The sequence below is a fragment of the Propithecus coquereli genome, unplaced genomic scaffold, assembly GCF_000956105.1.
Source record: "Propithecus coquereli isolate 6110/MARCELLA unplaced genomic scaffold, Pcoq_1.0 Scaffold110, whole genome shotgun sequence".
In the NCBI taxonomy this organism is placed as follows: domain Eukaryota; kingdom Metazoa; phylum Chordata; class Mammalia; order Primates; family Indriidae; genus Propithecus; species Propithecus coquereli.
Genome location: NW_012134970.1, coordinates 5,353,531 through 5,373,940, shown reverse-complemented (window position 1 = coordinate 5,373,940; position 20,410 = coordinate 5,353,531). Strand labels below are relative to the sequence as shown.

Genomic DNA, 20,410 nt, shown 5'->3' with positions numbered 1-20,410 from the left:
GAGAGTCACAGATGTTCTTTAAAACTTAGAGCAAATATAAGATGGTAAGAAGAAAAAAAAGCAATACAATCTTTTGTTACTTATCTGAAATTGAAATAGATGCCTGAGGTGTACAGAATTTTTCTTTTCAGACAAGCATATCATCCAATTTAGTTTAAACAAGTAAATAACACAATTCATGGCAATATTTGCCTTGTGTATTGCAGATATAATGTTTGGGCTTTAAGGAAAAATGTTTTAATATGATTGTGACTTGACATTGAACATTTTAATTAAGATCAGAAAAATGTCAGAATTCACCACTAGCTAATTCCATTCTCTATTTTCTCCAGGTTTAAGCATTTTGGATTTTCATTGTGACTAAAAATGTTCTCAGTCTCCATTGTGTTATAGTCTTAAATTATTTCAATCCAAAGCTCAGTATATAGATACAAACTGAGTTTACTGATTTTTGAGGTAGTACAATGTGTAACCACCTGTTGGGGTTAGAAATTTTGACTTACTTATAACTGAATAGACCATTTATTTTAGCCAAAGGCACTTACTTTGCATATAAACTTAATTTTCCTTTTGCTTAAAAGTGATTTGTTTTCAAAATATTCATTGGCTACATGGAGTTGTTTTTAGCTTTGGACCGTTTTTTTTTCTTTTTTCTGTTTATGTAAAAGAGATTTTTGAAGCAAAACACTAGATTTTAAATAAACATAAAATCTTCAAATTGCATAAAAAAGGGTAGTCCTTCCATGTAAAGGAAAAAACGTGTTTTAATATCTTTAGTCCAATTTCCTGTTATCATTGTGGTATGTAAAGTAGTCCTCGTGCACTTAGAAGCCCAGTAAATGGGTACGGACCCAGAGCAGAAAAAAGTGAAGCTACCTGGATTCAGCTCTGAGGATGCTACAGCTTGTATGAAGTTGCAGCAGCTTTAACAGTACAGATGTATTGATGATAATGAATTAATTATCATTAAACTTCTACATTTTTCTAATGAAAAGAAAATCTGTACTCACTCTATAATCACATTCAAGTAAGTATATATTGTTGAAGGCACTGATTTTCTAGTTTTGAGAACATGTAGACTTCTAGGACCCCATGTTTTTTCTCTTTGTAAAGCAAAGATTTTTTTAGCTTATTGAAATAACTAAAGTATATTACAAATTCTTATATATTTTGAATTTTGGAATGAATCAGCTCCTCCTTTTCTATTGATTTACACTTACATTTATGCTGCGTTTAGGGAGTTTTACTTCTGTTTTGAAATGTTTTCTATGGCAGTCCTATTGACTCAATATATTGATATACTAAACCAAGATAAAAAAGGAGATCTGGAAGCTGGTAATAGAATATCCATGTTAAATTTACAAAGCATTCTGTACATCTCATTTCAATTTGGAAGGTACTCAGCTGCACGATTTTTTATGTCCAAGAAGGCATAGTCTGTGAATCTTCATTTTAATCATCAAACTGCTTTTTGGACCAGCTGCTTTAGGACCCAAACTTTCTGTATCATTGTTAAGAGTCTGGTGAACAGAGTCAATAAAACCTAATTACTGCACAGATGGTGAAACCAGCACTATTCCCTAAGTGTGTGTTCAGGTTTTCTGGTTTAAACTATTAATAGAAACTTTAGTGTCTCATTTTCACACAGTCATCTGGGCTTACTCTTCAACACCTGGAACATTGCCTCCTTTGCCTTAGACAGTGCCCGGCATGCTCTAGCCATTTGGTTTAACTGGATTAAATGAAGATTATGGCATCACTAGGCAGAAGCATTTCTAAATGGGATACACTGCTTGAGCTGATAATATCAGCTTGATCAATTAAAGGATATGTGGATACCCCAGAAGGGACAGTGTCCTCAAAACCACATCTGCATGCTGTTGTGCTCATTTCCAAAAGGGACAGATCCTTTCCTGGTTACCCGGATTTATCCCTGAAGAGACAGACGAGAAGGCAGGAGCTCACTAGACCTCAGCCTCATGATCAGTTCTCATTTATCACAACTATTGGAACAAAGCCTTCTTGTTGATGGTGGAAATTCCAAATTGAAGAACAGTTACAGACTGATATCGTGAGCAAGAAAACATGGCTCACAACGGGCTGTTTTGTAATTCATTTGAGTTGTTTGGCACCTAAGCAGCATCATGAAATCTTGGTTTATAACCTATAGGTACATAGTAACTAGATGACTCCACCTTCATTTTAGATTCAAGTTATTTGTGATTAGCTACATGACGGAGATTCTAAGAAATATAAAAAGAAGTGACAAAACCTCTCTTTTCTACCATGACCTTTACTATTTCCCAATCATCCTTTATGGCCTCTTGTAAGCTAAGAGGAATGATATTTAGCCACAACAGGTTGGGTGACCAAACATCGATCCAACCCGTTTACAAGTGAAAAGTTCAGCTGAGGGACAGGAGCATTTCCAGTTTACATAATCCCCAATAATTAATCAACTTGGGACAACTTAAATTTGTAGGGCACTTCACAATTTTCAAGAGTGTTCATAGTCACAATTACATCTGAGCCTCCTGATAACCCTGAGGTAGACTGATGTATTTTTATCCTTCACGTTGCACAGAGAGGGTCAACAACATGTAGACATGGTGCAAGTGGGGTAACAGTCTTGGTTTCAAGGATGACTTTGGAAAATCAAGCAGGAAGTTGTTTATTTTAGACATTAGTAGGATGGTGTTGAGATAGGATACAGATGGCGCTGTCATCCATGGTAGCCTGTTAGTGGTATAGCCAGGTTTTGAATCAGGTATTCACAATTCTTAAGTCAATTTCACATCTTATTGGTTTGGTTTTTCACTGAATTCTACTAGATATTAGTATAATGGTATAATTTAGCTAAGAAAAATAAATCAGCATTACGAATTTTTATTTCTCATCAGAAATGGTAAGAGTAGCTTTCAAAAAGTGGCAAGTATCATGTCAGCAACATTTTTTACATTTATTTAGAATACTTTGGTGGGATATTAACAAAGATTTCTGGGTTTTTTTAATTATCAAAACTTTTTACCTCCTAAAATGGAACTGAATGCTGGAAATAACACCTGTTATAAAATTCATTCTATTATTGGTGGATAAGAAAGACACACATTTGAAAATATTATCAAATGATTTCTACTTAATGACTTCCATTGGGACGTCAGTTCCTAATAAAATTAGCAACCAAATTCTTTAAGTTCTTTCCTGATCATTTCAACTTTTTAATTGGAAAGTATTTTTTAATTCCTTCACTTGAAAATATCCCTCTAAAACAGTTCCCTGTCAAAGAGACTTTCACAGGCTGGGAGAAGAGTCTTCCCTGGACTTGGCCTGCCCTGCTCCCTGGGGACAGAGCTGGTAAAGGACATGAGGAACCGATGCACCAGGCATCACAGACGATGGCCGTCACCAGTGTTGCTGCCTAGCTCACCACCAACTCCCCTTGCTGGATTCCTTTCAAATTCAAACCCTACATATGGAAAGAAAAATTTCCAGTCTGGAGTGGTGAAGAATACACTGAGTTTTTTAAATTGCTCTTCTGGTCTAGAACAGAGAAACTGAGAATACATGGTATTCAAGTTATTTTTACAATGTTGGGTTTATTGATGAAACCAATATGTTTTGCTGCCTCTAGGGTAATTTTGATATTTTAATATATTAGCTATTTCGCAGTGTCACGTTATCTATTTTTAGGGACACTGTGTGCAGTCAGCCTCGAAACTCAGTTGCAGCAAATGCACTGATAATAGGCAGACTGTAGTGAAAACTGGTTACTTCATTCCCTGAATGAAACTGCTCCTTGATTATCTCACAGAGGCTCTGCTGAGAGAAGGACCCAGGAGAGCAGCATCTATATAAGAGCATACAGTTAGCCCAATTGTAGGCATTACTCTATAGAACTTTAGAAGTTAATTGAGATTCCAGAAACACACACAGACACACACACGTGCAACAGAGCCTCTTTTCTAAATTTTCAAGCCTTCTCCATGTGCCTGCCAGAAGGCTTCTCTAGGCCTCTCTATGGCTGATGGTTCCTTTTACTCCATCAAGGATCAATCTTATAAAAGCTTTTAAAGACCTGTCCCTGCAAACCTGTCCTGAAATAACCCAGCACTGAATATGGTCTACTATGAGGAAGCATCTTATTTTCCCCTTTTTAAGGTCATTTTTATAGCATTATAGATTAATGTGATGGAATATTTAAGAAAAACATATACCAAGAGTTCTTTTAGGACATTTTCAAATGCTTCTCTAAAATACAACCAGACACGATTTTTAATAATGCTTCTCTTTCATATAGCATTTTCTATGTTCACTGTCTCTTAGAATCAATAGCTAGTTAATTAATGACTTAATTAAAACTAAAGTGAGCATCAGCCCTGAAGAAAGGCAGCATTATTGTCATTTTGTCACCTTGCAAACCCTGCTTCTGTATTTGATAAGTTCAGACTCAATCAGGCAAGTGGATAATGTACATGCCAACTAGTCACATGTATATTTAATTCCAAATTTTGGAAAAATATATATATTTACTTACATAACTTATCTGTATTGATTGACATCTTCACTCTAAAGCAACCCAGGGGAGACTTACCCAGTTGGCTATTAGCCCCTGACAATACCATGACTACTATCAGCTGGAGCTACTTCCTAGAGGATCCAAAATTTATATTTCTCATCTGCTCCCACTCCTTAGATTCCAGCCACTCTGTAGCTTCTTGAAGGTTTTTCTTACAGTTCTGGTGGGACCTTAGCTCCTGCATGCTTTAAATCTTCTTTGGAAGCAGAGAGGAGATTCTCTGAGCTAAAGAGGAAGAATAATGTTTATGGCAGTAAGCTGATGTTGACTAGTCTAGAAGTAGAGCAGCTTCTCTTCCACCCTTTACTCTCGAACTGCCTAATACCTGCCTGCTCCCTTCAGAAGGAACTGCTAAAGAATTTCAGGGCAAAGATGATCATGAAATGACTGGGAAACATTAACAGAGAAATAGTCAAAATAACCTTTGGCCATAATGAGAAAACCAGAATGAGGGTGGAGATACTCTGTAATACTCTACATTCAAATTAGAAAATTACATTATTTTCCAATTACCTCTTTTAGAGGAAGTATAGATGAAGTGGAGTGTTCAGAAGAGGGGAGTGACAAGGACACTAAGAGGTCCCAAACTGAATTATCTAAGGAAAGGAAATGGGGATGTTTAGGATAGAGAAGGGGAGATACAGATGGTGGGGGTAGGGAAGTACCAATTATTTTCAAATATTTAAAGGAATATCATGTTGAAGAATAGACTTGTTTTGGATAAACCTAAATGGGACTAGTGCGTGGACAGAAAGAACCTTCTAATAGTGGGAAGAAGGCTAGAAGAATTCCAAGACACTGAAATGTATGTCAGAGTCGAGCCCCTTGAAAAGAATGCTGGACTACAATATTTTCAGAACAATGTTCTGTAGAACATTAGGTCCAATGGATGTCCATTGGTGGTTTGTGGGTTTGTGTGTGTGTGTGTGTGTGTGTGCACAAGCATGCATATGTCAGTAGGGGTGGCAGTAGTAGGGCTATTCTCAGGTCAAATAAGTTTTGGAAACACCAGTTTAAAAATAGGGAAATAAATCCTTAACTTCAGGATGTCTCAATGTACTTAATATGATAATAGGCTTCAGATGCTATAATGTGTATTGTGAACATCAAAGAGGCTTCAACATTCCCTAAACTTATTTGGCCAAGAAAACCTTTTGTTTTAGGAATATCTTTGATATCTCATGAAGCATTGTTCCATGATCTCAGCAGAGCTTCTGTGAGATGATCAAGAAGCAGTTTCATTCAGGGAGTGAGGTAACCAGTGTTCACCACAGTCTGCCTTTTATCAGTGCATTTGCCTACCACTGAGTTTTGAAGCTGACTGCACACAGTGTCCCTAAAAATGGATAACATAATACTGTGAAATGACTAATTAAACACTTAATATACTGAAATATCAAAATTACCCTAGAGGCAGCAAAATATATTGGTTTCATCAATAAACACAAAGTTGTAAAAATAACTTGACTATCATGTATTCTCAGTTTCTCTGTTCTAGACCAGAATAACAATTTGGAAAATTCCACGTATTCTTCTCCACTCCAGACTGGAAATTTTTCTTTCAATATATAGGGTTTGAATTTGAAAGGAATCCAGAAAAGGGAGTTGGTGGTGAGCTAGGCAGCAACACTGGTGACGACCATCGTCTGTGATGCCTGGTGCATCAGTTCCTCATGTCCTTTACCAGCTCTGTCCCCAGGGAGCAGGGCAGGCCAAGTCCAGGGGAGACTCTTCTCCCAGCCTGTGAAAGTCTCTTTGACAGGGAATTATTTCAGAGGGAAAGTACTATTTTCTACTCTATGGAATTTTTGTAGAGAATGTAGTCACTCTTTATAAATATCTTAAGGACATTCTCAAACTTGATACTCTCTGAGATTTTTCTAAATGTGTCAAGGAGGAAATATACAAAGAAGAGGGAAGATGTATTACGAAATAAGACACATACATGGCACCTGTATGGTTTGAGGATATTTATTGTATGCTGTTAAGTTCTTAGGAATTTGATAAAAAAAAAAAAGTTAACATGGTCAAACAATTTAAAAATAGTCAGATAACATGATTTCCCAGAGATATGACCAATAGACAGCACAATGAAAAATACTCTTCTCAGACTAATTGACTTAAAATTTTCCTCTCTAGTGGTACTGTTAAAACCTCTGACTTTATAAGACCACTGTCAGGAGGAAATTATAGAATTAACAACATAATGCATATTATTTTCTTGCAGAACAGATTAGCTATTCCTCTATCCTTTGCACCTGCAGTTGTCACTGATTAAAGGGGAAAAGGCCAAAGAAATCACCCCTGATAATTGTGTATAATTACATGGGCCCACAGACACACTGACATATTAGCACCTGGATATTTTGATCAAAATAATTCAGCTTGTGTTCATTCTACCTGTTTGCATTTTCTCTAAAGAATGTGAAATTTCTGAGTTTGGCTTTTTAAAAAACGAAGTGTCTCATTTAGATGTTATAATCACACTCATCATTGAAAAGACATGTCAGAGACATGGAGTTACACCAAGTACTATGCACAAAAGGCCCTGATGATGTAATCAGTGGACTAGAAAAGTCTCCCATCAGAGTGCCCATGACAAACATTTCTTTTAGAGGTAGGCTTAGGTTTTCTGAGCCTTTCATACATGATTCGTAGCTTAATGGAAACCCAAGGGAAATCTTGGCAGAAGACTGAGGTAAGACTCTGTGGTCAATGTCAATAAAAAGACTAATTTTGGTGGCCTTTCTGCTTTGCCAGGGGAAGCAGAAGTACCCACATGAGTCTGTGCAGAACATAGCACTAAGCATAAATGCAGTTTCTCTCAGTCAACCTCCCCCACAAAACACCTGAAAACCTACTCTGGTCACGTTTTGGAAATGGAAATGTGGTTTTAATTTCTCTACCTCATTAAGTTTGTCAGAGGCCACTCTTGATTTGTACTGTGAGTGAAGGACAGATTTTATGATCACAGAATTTTCTTCCATCTAAGATGCTGAGATTTGTGTGCATAAGCTTTATTCTGGAATTCTCTTGGGATCAGCACCTATGGGAGACTGAAGGAAGCAGGATTGTGGAGAGGGAGAAATTGGGCTGTGATACAGTCAGAACAAAGGCCTCAACCAAGCCTACAAGCTCTGGAGTTGGGGTGGACCTTCACAGTTGTTTCACCACCCCTCTCCAGATACCATTCATTGGATGCAGGTTATCCCCAGGGAGGGTATACGACCTCGAGGGAGGTGTCTCTCTTTGGCTGAGGGCAACTTTCAGACAGAAACTTAGCTGAGAGCTGGCAGCCAACAATACTCCCAGAAGCCGGGAGAATGAGCACTCTCTATCTGGAAGGGAGGATCTAGGTGGCTCAGCACAGCAGTTACTACACATCTGAGTTAACAGAGTAACTTTTCCCAATCACCTGACTTAAAGTCACCCAAAACTAGGAAAAATGAAAGTAACTACACTTATCTGCTATCTACGATGTGTTAGGCACTTTAAGCATTGACACTAATAATAGAGAAACAACTAACCTTCATTAAGTTCTTGTCTTTTGAGTATATATTATGTTATATTTTACATGCATATTACTTCATTTAATCTTCACAATGTACTCTTACTATTCTCTTACACAAGTGAGGGTACTAAAGCTAAAAAACTTAAGTGATTTGCCTAAAGTAATACAACCAGGATTTGAATTCAGACAATCTGCTCAAAAGTCTTCACTCTTAACCTCTATATACCACCTATCTATATTATATTGTTTTATTCTTACAAAAACATTGTGAAGTAGGTGCCATTATTATCCCCATTATACAGTGAGGAAAAGGGGCATCAGGGAGGTTAAGTAATCTTCAGGAGGCCACATGTTATTATTGTTCGAATGAGGCTCTATCTGATTCCCATGCTCTTGCTCTTTCTCTTTCCCTTGCATCGATTGTAGGGAGTCCATTAAAAGTCCATAAATATTCACTTGGTTTATGAGTCCTTGGAGAGTAGTTTTTATTTAGCCTCATGAATTTATGAGAGTCCATGAAAAAAATTTTTTTTTCTTTTTGGAATTGGAATGTGTTTTAGTAAAGGGACCTGCAACCAGTTTTGTGAGGGCAAAGAGTCTTCACGGACATCTCCATTTTCCAATGTTTTCATGCAAGGCTATTCAGAGCAATTAAGCAATTTCCATTTGTAGTGTTCAGGTAATTCTAGAATTAGTTCCATAGTCAAGGCAGGGACCATGTCTAATCACCCCTGTAGCCACCCAACAACGGCCATATGGTCATACTCATACACCCTTGTTGCAGTACGAGTGAATATATGGATGCCATGGAGACCAGCAGCTACCAGGATTTAACTGCCAAGGACCTCTCTCACTATTTTACCTTACAGAGCCCTTCTCCTCTTAATATACTTTATAAGTACCACTTTATTTTCCCATCATTAAAATTAAAAGCATACAGATTCCACTAAAACTTGCAATAAGCAATATGTAGTCAATACTAAAAAACTGAATTGATAAAATGATCCTGCCAACAGTAAAGAGAAGTGGCATATTTTGTTAACCCATGTGACCACATGGGTAATTGATTTCTGTTGTGGCTTTCAACATTACTACCCTCTGCTATTCCTAGGTCCAAGACCCTCAAGTTGGGATTCACTGAGAGCTAAGGGATAAACTCAAGTAGTCCTTGAGGTGTTTGTTTCAAGCAAAACCAGAAATGTAAAATCTTCACTTCAACACAAGTTCAGGAGCAGCTCTTTCTTATTAAATGAAAATCTTTCCAAAGAGGATGAAGGAAGGACGGTGCTAGCAGATAGAAACCGTATGCTCTGAGTCAGGTAAATTGCTTCTGAGGTTTGAGTACCCAAAGTCCCCATGCATTTGCGCTGAGTGAGGGGCTATTTGTGCCTGGGAAGAGACCGTGAAGTGAGAACACTTGATCCCACACAGAAGTGTTCATTATACTGAGACTCTACTCTTGAAAGAAAACCCATTGTCTATCTCCTGGCAATCTGAATCTTATAATATATGGAAGGGTCTCTTTCTTTAGAACTTACAAAGCTTTCTTTCTCCCTTTGTTCCCTTGGAAAATTAGCAGACAGAACAGTCCCTGCACACCGGGAGGCCACCATCAGAGGGCTGGCTGTGCTCACATTTTGTCTCCTCCTCGCAGGGTTTATGACTCATTCTGAAACCCTGGCTTGAGGAGAACAATGAGCCTGAGGATGCAGTGCATTTTATGAACTCTAAACACCATTTTTCTTGTAGTTTATATGATCGTATTTTAATTGAAAATGGATTTTTAACGGGTTTCCTTGCCACAACAAAAAAAGGGCTGCTGTCGCCATGATCAAAGGAAACGGATGGTGTCTTTTGCTTTGATTTGGAAGCATTGCTTTTTGTTAAACAAACAACACAAAACTAAGCTAAACTAACAACCTTCTGGGCATGGGAATAAGGTGAGATATGCCCTGTGTACTTCTGAGGGCTGGGGTTTTTTTCTCTTGGAAAACTTAAAGCAGTTGGTGTGGTTAGGATGAAGGGGAGGGTTAGTCAGTCCCTGTGGCCGGTATCTCCTGTAAGTCAGCATCTCCTGTGTTTGTATCTGTGGCTTCCAAAACATGTCTGTACTCAAGGCTGTGGCTGAATTTTGAACAACCCTGGACTACATTTGAATAATACCATCAAAGATGTCATCCCCTGGGTGTGTGGGAGGTGGGGGATGGTGACGTGGGTGTGATCCTCATAGTAACCCCAAAGGATTATTGTAGTTCCTAATTTTACAGTTGGGAAAAATTGATACTCAAAGTGTTTGCATAATTTATGCATTATTATAATTTTATAAATAAAATACATTACTCTGGTCAAGACTAGAACTCAAATTTCTCTTTTAACACCAATCCAGTTATGTTTGTTGGTTTTTAAAATAAATCTTAGTAAAGGCCCTGTCTGTTTTCTGAACACCATTGTGTCCTCAGCACACAGAATAATATTTACCTCATGAGCTGTTTTATGCATATTCGTTGAGCAGATATGTCTATCAGACTACAAATGGAGTTTCAATGTGATTTGAGCAGAGAATCTGGGAAAGTCAAAGAGAGAGGGGTTTCTTCCTTTCTTGTAGCCAAAAGGGGAAAAAATTCAGATTAATGATATGTTTAGTCATACCTTTAATTATTTTCTGTTTTACACCCAAACAGTTGCAGTAATTTTGTTCTGAAAGTACATAATGCAGGACATAGGAAGACTTAGGATTTTAGCTCTATTCGGGACAGTCCAGGTGGCCTAAAATCTTCAGAATTGCTTTTAGGCACAATTTTGCAGATAATTCATATGACAGTTCTTTTTCTTAGTGCAATTTTAGGGGAAAAAACTACTTTTAAAAATGAGCTATTTTCAACAGTCACAAATCAGATATGTTGCCTCCCAAACAGAGAGAGGTTTAGCAAAAAATTATAAGCAGTGTGTTTATGGACACTATCATGTATGTACACACTTGTCCACCTGAGGTTATTTTGAAGTCTCCACCATCGTTTAATCTATAAATGCAAAGTCTTTGCCATTTATCCGTGAATGCTTTGGTGCAGAAATGCCAACATTTCGGACAAGAGTTTCTTTTTATTTTGTCTTTCTCTTCTTTATATTTCCAAGTGAAATTTCCAAAGTTTCAGAAATGACCAGATTGACAGAAAATCATGTTTTAAAATCTGTCAGACTTGATTTTAATTAGTTGTTCTTGAGTGACTCAGTTGCTCAGAGTAAGAAACACCTGTGACCATCATTTTAAATTTTGTAAATCAATGAAGTCTCCATTTCTCAGGTTGCACTTGGGACAGGAAGTTACAAGGCATTGACGTTTTCATGACAATCTTTATCCTCGAGTGCATCGGAATGTTCTGTAAAAATTAATGAATTGATTTTGGAAATTCTATTTCATTCAATAAAAGAAACAGTTCATTGAAAAATTAAATGCATTCAAATCAAATTCACTAAAGACACAACTGTTTTATTATCCACAATTTTTCATCCATAACCATAAAATAAAACAGTTTAAAGGAGCTAAAGAAGTAACATGTATAAAATGCATTTGTTATAAAAGTATTATTTATATATACATATATTTACATATTCACACACAAACATATACTTGCATACGAATTTGACATGAATTTATAATAAATTCAATTCTGATTAATTAAATAGTAATTATAACTAACAATTTATAATAGATTAAAGAAATGATTAATTAAATAAATTTAATTTTAATAAACTTTACTCTTATATAGATGATAATTACTGCTATTATTATCATTAACACAGAATCTCATGACACATTATGTGTGATGGAGGGAAGAGCACTTTACAAATTGGTCAATTTGAAAATTTGCAGGTGAGACCTGCCAAGTACAGAAAAATTAAAATTCTTCAAGTTAATTTTTTAAAAAAATTTTTATTCAGCAAAATAGCAGTGAGTTCACAAACAAAAATCCATTACAATAGCCACAGTGAGGACAGCTAAGTAGCATTTCCCTATGTTACTGCATACATTTCTATTCAAAAAGTAGACCTTTTCTTTCTAAGAGGAAAACCTGTTCATTTATTCAACATATATTTATTGAGTCTATGGCAGGCCCTGTGCTAAGCACTGGGGGTACAACAGAGGAAACACAGACAGTCCTTGTCTTCAAAGAGCTTATAGTCCAGTTGGGACACAGACATTGATCAAACACATAAATACAATTACAATTCTGACTAGTGTTTTGAAGAAGTGACATTTAAACTTTTTGTGTGGTGGCCAAGTGAGGGGGCAGGAAAGGTAAGGCATTCTTGATAAAATAAAACAAAACAAGTAACAATAAGAACAACACGAAAACCAGCAAGTTCTCCAAAGAAAACTTGGCTGATCAAGATGGGCGAGACTGGCAATATGGCTAGAATTCAGTGAGAGGTACAGTGACAAGAGATAAAGCTTGAGGAACCTCTAGTGGCCATTGTTCAGGGCCCTATAGGCCAGTTAAGGATTTTACCTTTATCTTAAAAGTACTGGGAGGTAATTGAAGCATTCTAAGCAGGAGATTGGCATGGATTAATAATAAGTCAAGGTCAGCACCTTGGGGGTTACTGAACTCAATAGTATGACCTGCAAAAGAACTCCTCAGCACTTCCAACTCTGAAATCTTTTCCTTTAAATATTTTCAAAACCAGTTCTTAAAGCAAGCACATCAAAAGACCTCTGGCTCTCACATCTCTCCACTCCCATTGCTTCATTGGTGGAGGGAGGTTTCTGTCTCCTGTAGACTTCCCTGTTTCTCTTCTAAGAAGCCTGAAATCTGTTTGACAATACCTTTCCTCAGCAGAGCTTCACAGTCTAGAAAAGAGCTCTGAGGCTTCATACACCAAGCTTGGGTCCTGATAATTCTTTTACCAACTGAATTTAGAATCTGTGATGGGAAAAGCCATAGCTATGTGCCCTTCCAAGGTACTTCCCCAAAGCCTCATTGCCAATCTTGTCTGACAGCACCAGGAGATTGTTCCCCACTTTTCTGTCTTTGGAATTGTGAAAGTTGGAAAGATATCTGTAGGCTCCTTTTTATACCCCACCTGTATTATGCCTGGGTGTTGGTCCCCAGCTCTTGGAATCCCCTACTGTTGTCCTTTGAGAATCTGTAGCCTGTGAAACAGGAAACTGACAGGCAATGGATGTACTCTTTTTAGCACTGTACTAACTGAATCCTTATTATTATGCCCATTTTATAGATGGTGAAACTGAGGCTTGGAGTGATAACTAACTTGCTTATAATAAATGATGGAGCTAAGATGTGAATGGAAACAGTCTTGCTTTAGAACTGACAGTATTGATATGATTTTTTAAAAATTTTCAATGGCACTCAGTGAGGTCTTGGAAATGTTATTTAAATCCACACTATAAATTCAGCATCTAATGAAAAGAGAGATATAAAAAGGGGGCAGGGATTTTTAAGGCAACATTGCAATATCTGTATAATTGGTATAATCACATCTTTCTATACTGAAGTAGACCATTCTATAAATAGATGTTAAAATATTAATACACAAATTCAAAGGAAATTTAATTATCTCTTCAGATTGCATAGCTCCACTTAGAAGTGTTTTCCTTCATGTTTCTAGTGAATGATATTCAAATTTCCACTAGCAACGTCTTGGCTATGAAGAAAGGTAGGGGTAATATGAGTGAATGAAGGCTTTTTTAGACTTTCATAGCAATCTGAGAAGTTTCATAGGGAGACAATGAGCTATTTATATGAGAAGAAAATACAAGTTTCAGTGTAATTAAATGGAAGACTTTGGATTAAATTATGATCAGATTCCTCTTTGTACAGGAAAATTTAAAAAACTTCTTTAATTGAATAATGAAGAACCTTTCATTGCATATAGAATGAAGCTCAGATTCTATAGCAAGCTGAAGAAGGACTGAACAAACTGGCCAAAACATGTTTTCCGCTCCTCCTTTACTCCAGTCGGCCCCCCTACACCTCCACAGCTCCTACTCTCTGGCCACCTTGTCCTTCCTAATTGCATCATCTCTTTCATGCTCATATTCTTTTACATGTGCTGATGCCTTTTCATGTGATGCCTTCTTTCACCTTCTTTGGCATGCCTTCCTTCTCCTTCTTTATCCAAAGAATGCCTAGTATGACTGAGCTCAAATGTCCCGTTTTGTGAAGTGTCCCTAAATTTCTCCTTAATTTCTTCCAAGTAAAGTGAATTGTGTTATCTACTATGCTCTCGTAGAATCCTATGTCCACCTCTATTTTGCTATATCATATTGTTGTGACTGGTTTAATGTCTATTTTGCTTGTAGACTTCGAGACATCTGAGCTCAGGATTTCTAGCTCAATATTTGTGTTCAAAAATGTGATGTTTTCCTTTCAGTCCTAGGGATTGTGGTGGATACCACGAATACATTTATGACTATGATATGATTTGGGGTTTTTTTCAAAGAGCACACAGGCACTGATAGAAATAGGCATGGAAATGGATAATCTCAATGTTGTATATTATATACAGTCATGAAACTATATTTAAGGAATATAAAGCACAAAAAAAAAAAGTGTCTTCACCTAGATTTGGATGGGAGGGAGTAAGATAATTCCTGGTCCAATTCTTGAAGGGTGGGCAGAAATTACTTAGGCCAAGAAGGGTACTGGAGGAAGAAATGATATTTCATAGAGGAAAGGCCTAAAAAAAAATACAGAAGCATGAAATTTCCGGGTGTGTTCAGGGGAAAATACGAGCATTTCAGTATTACTGGATAACAAACTAGCAGGTAGGCAGTAGCAATAAATGAGGCTGAAGAGGAGAATCTGTGGCAGCTGATATAGGGGAGATGTGGAGGGACTCACACACACTGCCGAGGAGCTGGGTATTTCTTGAAGACAAGAGAAGACTTTGCTGTTGTCCGTGTAGAGGAATAATGCTTAGATGCATTTCAGAAAGATTGTTCTGACCGTAATGTAGAAAAAGCACAAAAAGGAGTATGGGGGCAAGATTGTGGCCACATCTCTCCAAAAGAGGTGAGGAAGGTCTGAACCCTAAGGATTGCTCTAGGGAGCTACAATTAACACACCGTTTTCCACAGGTGTGCAATACATCTTTGTTGAATGGCTGGCTGGATGGATGGATATGTGGATGGATGAATGGATAGATGATTTAAAGAAATTAAAGTTTAATCAGTTTGTGTTTGCTATGATCTGAATGCTTGTGTCTCCCACCACCACCACCTTCCAAATTCCTATGTTGAAATCCTCTTCTTTCTTTCTTTTTATACCTTCCACTAATTGAATCCCTACCATGAAATCCTACCCCTAAGGTGAAGGTACTAATAGGTGAGGCCTTTGGGGTGATTAGATTATGAGGACAGAGTCCCCACGAATGAAATTTGTGCCCTTATAAAAGAGGCCTGAGGGAGCTTATTTGCCCCTCCACCATGTGAGGACACAATGAAAAGGCTCCATCTGTGAATTAGGAAACAAGCCCTCACAAGACACCAAATCTGTCAGCACCTTGATCTTGGACTTCCCAGCCTCCAAAACTGTGAGAAATAAATTTTTGTTGTTTATAAGCTTCCCAGGTTATGGTATTTTGTTATAGCACTCCTGGACTGACTAAGACAGTCTTATATCCTGAAAATTGTTACACGGGTCTATTTTATTACCATCAGAGTCACTTTTCAACTCATTCTAATTATCTGTCCAACACTAAGCATAATCAGGAATTTGTCAATGGTACTATGGCCCCCAAGAGGGCAAAAATTCATTCTTAGGAAAGCAAATTAAAAAAATTCTTTTTATATAAAGCGCAGATACACAAATAGTATACGAACATATATATAAACAGATATGCAATCTATCAGTAGTATTAAAATTTCATGGAGGAAAAGGGCGAGTAGTGAAAGAAGTATTCAAAAAGACTCCTTGGGGAACAATAATGAAAAAAGGTTAAGATATACTACTCCAAATAATTGTTGTAACTTCAGTAGCATTTGCTAGTTTTAATCCAGTATAGTGAGTCTTTTTGTTTATCATAATTCTACTTAAGACTGTCTGAGTATTTGAGATTTAACTTGGTGTTACTGCTTCTTTTGTCTTTGGTATCATATTGACTTTAGAAAAATATGCATGAACAGAAAATAGAAATATTCCCATGACTCAGAGGAATGATATTTTAAATGTAATATTCATATTTCATCTAAGGACTACAAGCTATTCCAAAATAATGTTTCATCAATCCTCAAAGCAATCTATTTTATGGGAAAACAGAAAAGAGCACTCTTGTGTTCTCCTAACCTCTCTCCATGGGGATAACAGCTAGTTGTTCAAAATTCAGGTCTAGGAATTTTAATCTCAGAGTAGTAGAGGGCATCTGAGGAATTGTTTCTGTGACAGTTCTAAGATGGGAATTTAGTTGCTCAGGAACCTCCCGTCACCTCTTACCCAAGAGATCTGACAAACAAGCTCTTCAGCTAAGGCTAATACAGAATCAGTACTGACCTCAGCCTCACTCTTATCCACTCTACCTCTCACCTCTCAAGGTGCATGTGTCTGTTGCAAAATCATTGTTTCCAGGAAATGCACTAGTTGTGGTAGTCTTTCCACCACCTTCTCTAAAATGCTCAGGTGATGCTGCATTCACAACAGAGCTGCTTCATCTGCACCAGCAAGGCCAGAAGAGAAAGTAACAGACTTCAACCTTGAGTGGCTGCACACACATTGCCACAGCATCTGTCTTTCTAACAAACTTGAAGACACTTGTGTCTGTGCTTCAGGGATCCAGATTTTTCAGTTTAAGATAGAATTTTCTTCTGAAACTATTGCAGTGGAGAGCAAATTTCCCCACCTGCTAGTCTATTTTCTGAAGAAATTCAGCCTTTTATATCCATGTTATACTCTTTTAGAAGCAACTGGATCATCCTCTGTCAGGACGATGTATATACTAAAAATGTGTATACTGGAAAGTATGGATCAGTGTTTAAGGTATTACCCACAGGATTAGTGCAGATAAGTAGAGGGGAGGAAAGAGAGACAATTGTCCCATTTTTGCCTGGATGGGTTGGGTTTCTTTAGACGATATATTCTCTGAGGTATGGTGAAATGCACATGTATTGTACTTCCTGCTTCAAGCTCATTGAACTCTTTTAAGTTTCCAGAAGGAACATGACTTCCTTCTTTCCTTGATTTTCATGACACCACAGGGTGTCCCAAAGTCTCCATACAAAGGAAAAATTTTGTAAAATTTTGTAATGAATATTTTGTAAATAAAGGTACATTTGGCTACAAGTCCCCATTTTCCATGTGTATGGTGACTTTTGGGACATCCTGCATATGCCCCTGATTTTCCTCCTACTTCTTTCTATACCTACTTCTCTCTGTCTTTTACTGAATCCACTTTCCTACCCTTCCTGTAAATGCTGCTGATCTTCAAATTTTCTCTTCTCTTGTCCCTCCACAAAATCCTCCTATCCACTCTCATAGCTTCGACTGTTCACTATATGTGATGGCTTTTGACTGGCTCTCTGTCCTGAACACCAGACCTGTACGTAACTGCCACTTAAGATCTGATTTCATGTGTCCCAAAGTCACCTCAAAATCAACATGTCTAAGACTGAACTTATCACCTCTGCTGGAAAGCTTTTGCTCCTATTTGTCCAAGATTAGTGAATGACGTCCACATACCTGAACACTGCTAGAAATCTAGGCATAACTCATGGCCTCTTTCCCTCTCCATCTACACCCAATTCCACATCCAATGTCATTTTGTCTCCTCAGACCCTTTGAGATACATCCACTGCTGCTACTGCAATTCAGGCTGCCACTATCTCTGGTCTGGATTATTTCAACAGACCCCTATTTGCTGTTCCTGTTCCTAGTCATGTTCTCTCCTTTTCATTTATCCCCACCAAAGGCAAACTAATCTCTCTAAATTACAAATCTAATCATAGCATTCCCTGATTAACAGCTTTCACTTGTTATACATTTCTCAAGGCTCTCTACTGTCTGATTCTTTCTCTCTCCAACATCTTTCGAGACTACCTTAAATCCTTTTACACAACTTCTTTGAGGTTTTAAACTCATCATTCTCTCTTCCCCTTTCCCCTTCTCTCTTTCCTCCCCTCTACTTATCTTCCAGTAATTTAATGTCCAGGAGTGTCTCCCTCACACTTTCTTTATTAATACACTATCATATCTCTGCCCCAGTTCATTTATTCCTTTATCATGGAAACCTTCCTTCCTGCCTCACTCCAGTTGTGGTAGGTTTCACTCCAATGGGCTGTCATATTGCACATCATTATCACCATCACATGTATGCATCTGCCTTATCCCTTCTCCTAAACACACACCATGCTACTGTCAATGAATGAAAAAATGGTTTTTCCTCTGCCTAAAAATGCACTGCGTCATCCTCCATCCTCTATTCCCACCTTTACCCAGATAAATCTTCCTAATCCTTCCATATTTACCTCAGAAATTCTTCTGAAATGTTTTACCTGATTCCCAGGCTAAGCTAGGTGACTCTCTTCTATGTTGTCATGGTAAAGGAATGATCTCTTATAGTGAAAGTCAGAACACACCACTCCTGCTCAAGATCCTCCCTATTTTACTCAGAGTAACCTTAAAGCCCTTACAATGGCCTACAGTGCCCTGTTCCCATTTCCTCATTATCTCTTTGACTTCATCTTTTATTTCTCTCTCCATCCTTCTTCCAAGCTTAGGCATACTCCCGCTGTAGGCCCATGGCAGTATCTATGTGACCAACTCCTTCAAAGCTTTACACAAATGTCCCCTTATCAATGAAGAGTTTTAAACCACCATATCTTAAATTTCAATCTGCACCTCTCCTCCCCATCTGCATATGCCTAATCCTCCTTTCTTTGCTCACTTTATAGCATTTATTCCCTCCTATCAAACTATATGATTTATTAATACTTACGATTGTCATTTATCACCTGTCTCTTCTTATGAGAATGTAAGTTCCACAGGGGCAGATATTTTTATCTTTTTTGTTCACTTGAATTTTCCAGCTGCCTACAATAGTAACTGGAACTTGATAGGTGCTCAGTAAATGTGTCTGAAAGAATGAGCTCTGATCATTCCCATGCTATAGTATGCTACAATTTTCCTCCTTGTCCACCTGCCCACCACCAAACTGTGACCTTTTTGAAAGCAGAGACTTTTGCTATTGTGTCTATTTACAATATCTTAGCATATTTCCTCAAAATAGTGGGCTCATAATAAACGTTAAGTGCATGTGTTCATCTCTGACCTCACCACCCATAGCTTTGCAAGATTTGTGATCATACTATGACAAATCGGAATACAAATGCAAGAATGTTGTCTTCTTAATGAAGAAGCTTCATTATAACCTATCACAGTATATGAGATCTCCAAGATGAAGAGACCAACAAGGACCAATATAGTGAATAGTTCTCCAGCAGAGTTTCTTCAAAGGTTAAGAATTCACCACTGTCCCCTTGGCCTTTATTCCCCATGTGTACCTACACTTGGGACATTAGTTAAAAAATGAAATGGAAGCCTGAGAACTGTAAAGCTTGAAAAATAATGCCTTGCCTTCTGTGACTTCTCTTTTTCTTTCCTTTCTCAGAGCTCTTCCTGCCATGATGCAGTGGGTCCGCACGCAGAAGCCAGGAGAAAGTGGCATCAATATTGTCACTGCCGATTTTGTAGAACTTGGTGATTTTATCAGCACTGTGATAAAGCTCAACTATGTCTTTGATGAAGGAGAAGCCAACACTTGATAGCACTGTTTGGAGTGTCCCTGAATAAGACAGAGAAGACTCATCGTATTAGGCATATTATTTGTAAACACTCTGATCTTCCTATTCCACTGAGTCTTGGAAGGGATTAGGGCTGATAGTGGGTGGGAAAAGGGGGAAACCATTTCTTTAGTGATTATAATCATAGTCTATATTACTATAAATATTTCATTTCCCATTTGATGAGCAAAATCTACTTCTAGTGTTAGGGATAAAAAAGATAAGTGAATTTTGTTTTTCAAAATTAGTCTTTGTAACGTATGAGTGTTTACTTGATTGCGTTCTCTAATTTCAACCTAGGCTCCTACGCTGTCTGTATCCTCTAACCTTTCCACTCCTTCTTTCGCTCGCTCTTTTTGCTCTTTTTAATCAGATGCTGTATGGGACTCAAAACAATTGAATGCCTGACATTATGTGTATTAAATTGTTGGACTGAAATTTATTTGTTTTGTGGGACTTGGTATAATATTCTGTAGTCATCTGCAACTGGGTGATCATAGCTTAACTTTTGTTCATAGAAAATCTGCATCAA

The 20,410-nt window shown here is 37.6% G+C and overlaps 1 protein-coding gene across 1 annotated transcript in view; it reads left to right on the top strand.

Annotated features, from left to right (window-relative positions):
* Nucleotides 1-20,091, top strand: part of PLCXD3 (phosphatidylinositol-specific phospholipase C, X domain containing 3) — a 216,562-nt gene extending 196,471 nt beyond the window's left edge. The window contains exon 3 of the mRNA XM_012649830.1: nucleotides 19,707-20,091. Within this exon, the coding sequence (XP_012505284.1) occupies nucleotides 19,707-19,860 (154 nt within the window). The 3' untranslated portion in view covers nucleotides 19,861-20,091. The remainder of the gene's footprint in view (nucleotides 1-19,706) is intronic.
* The last annotated feature ends 319 nt before the right edge of the window (nucleotides 20,092-20,410 follow it).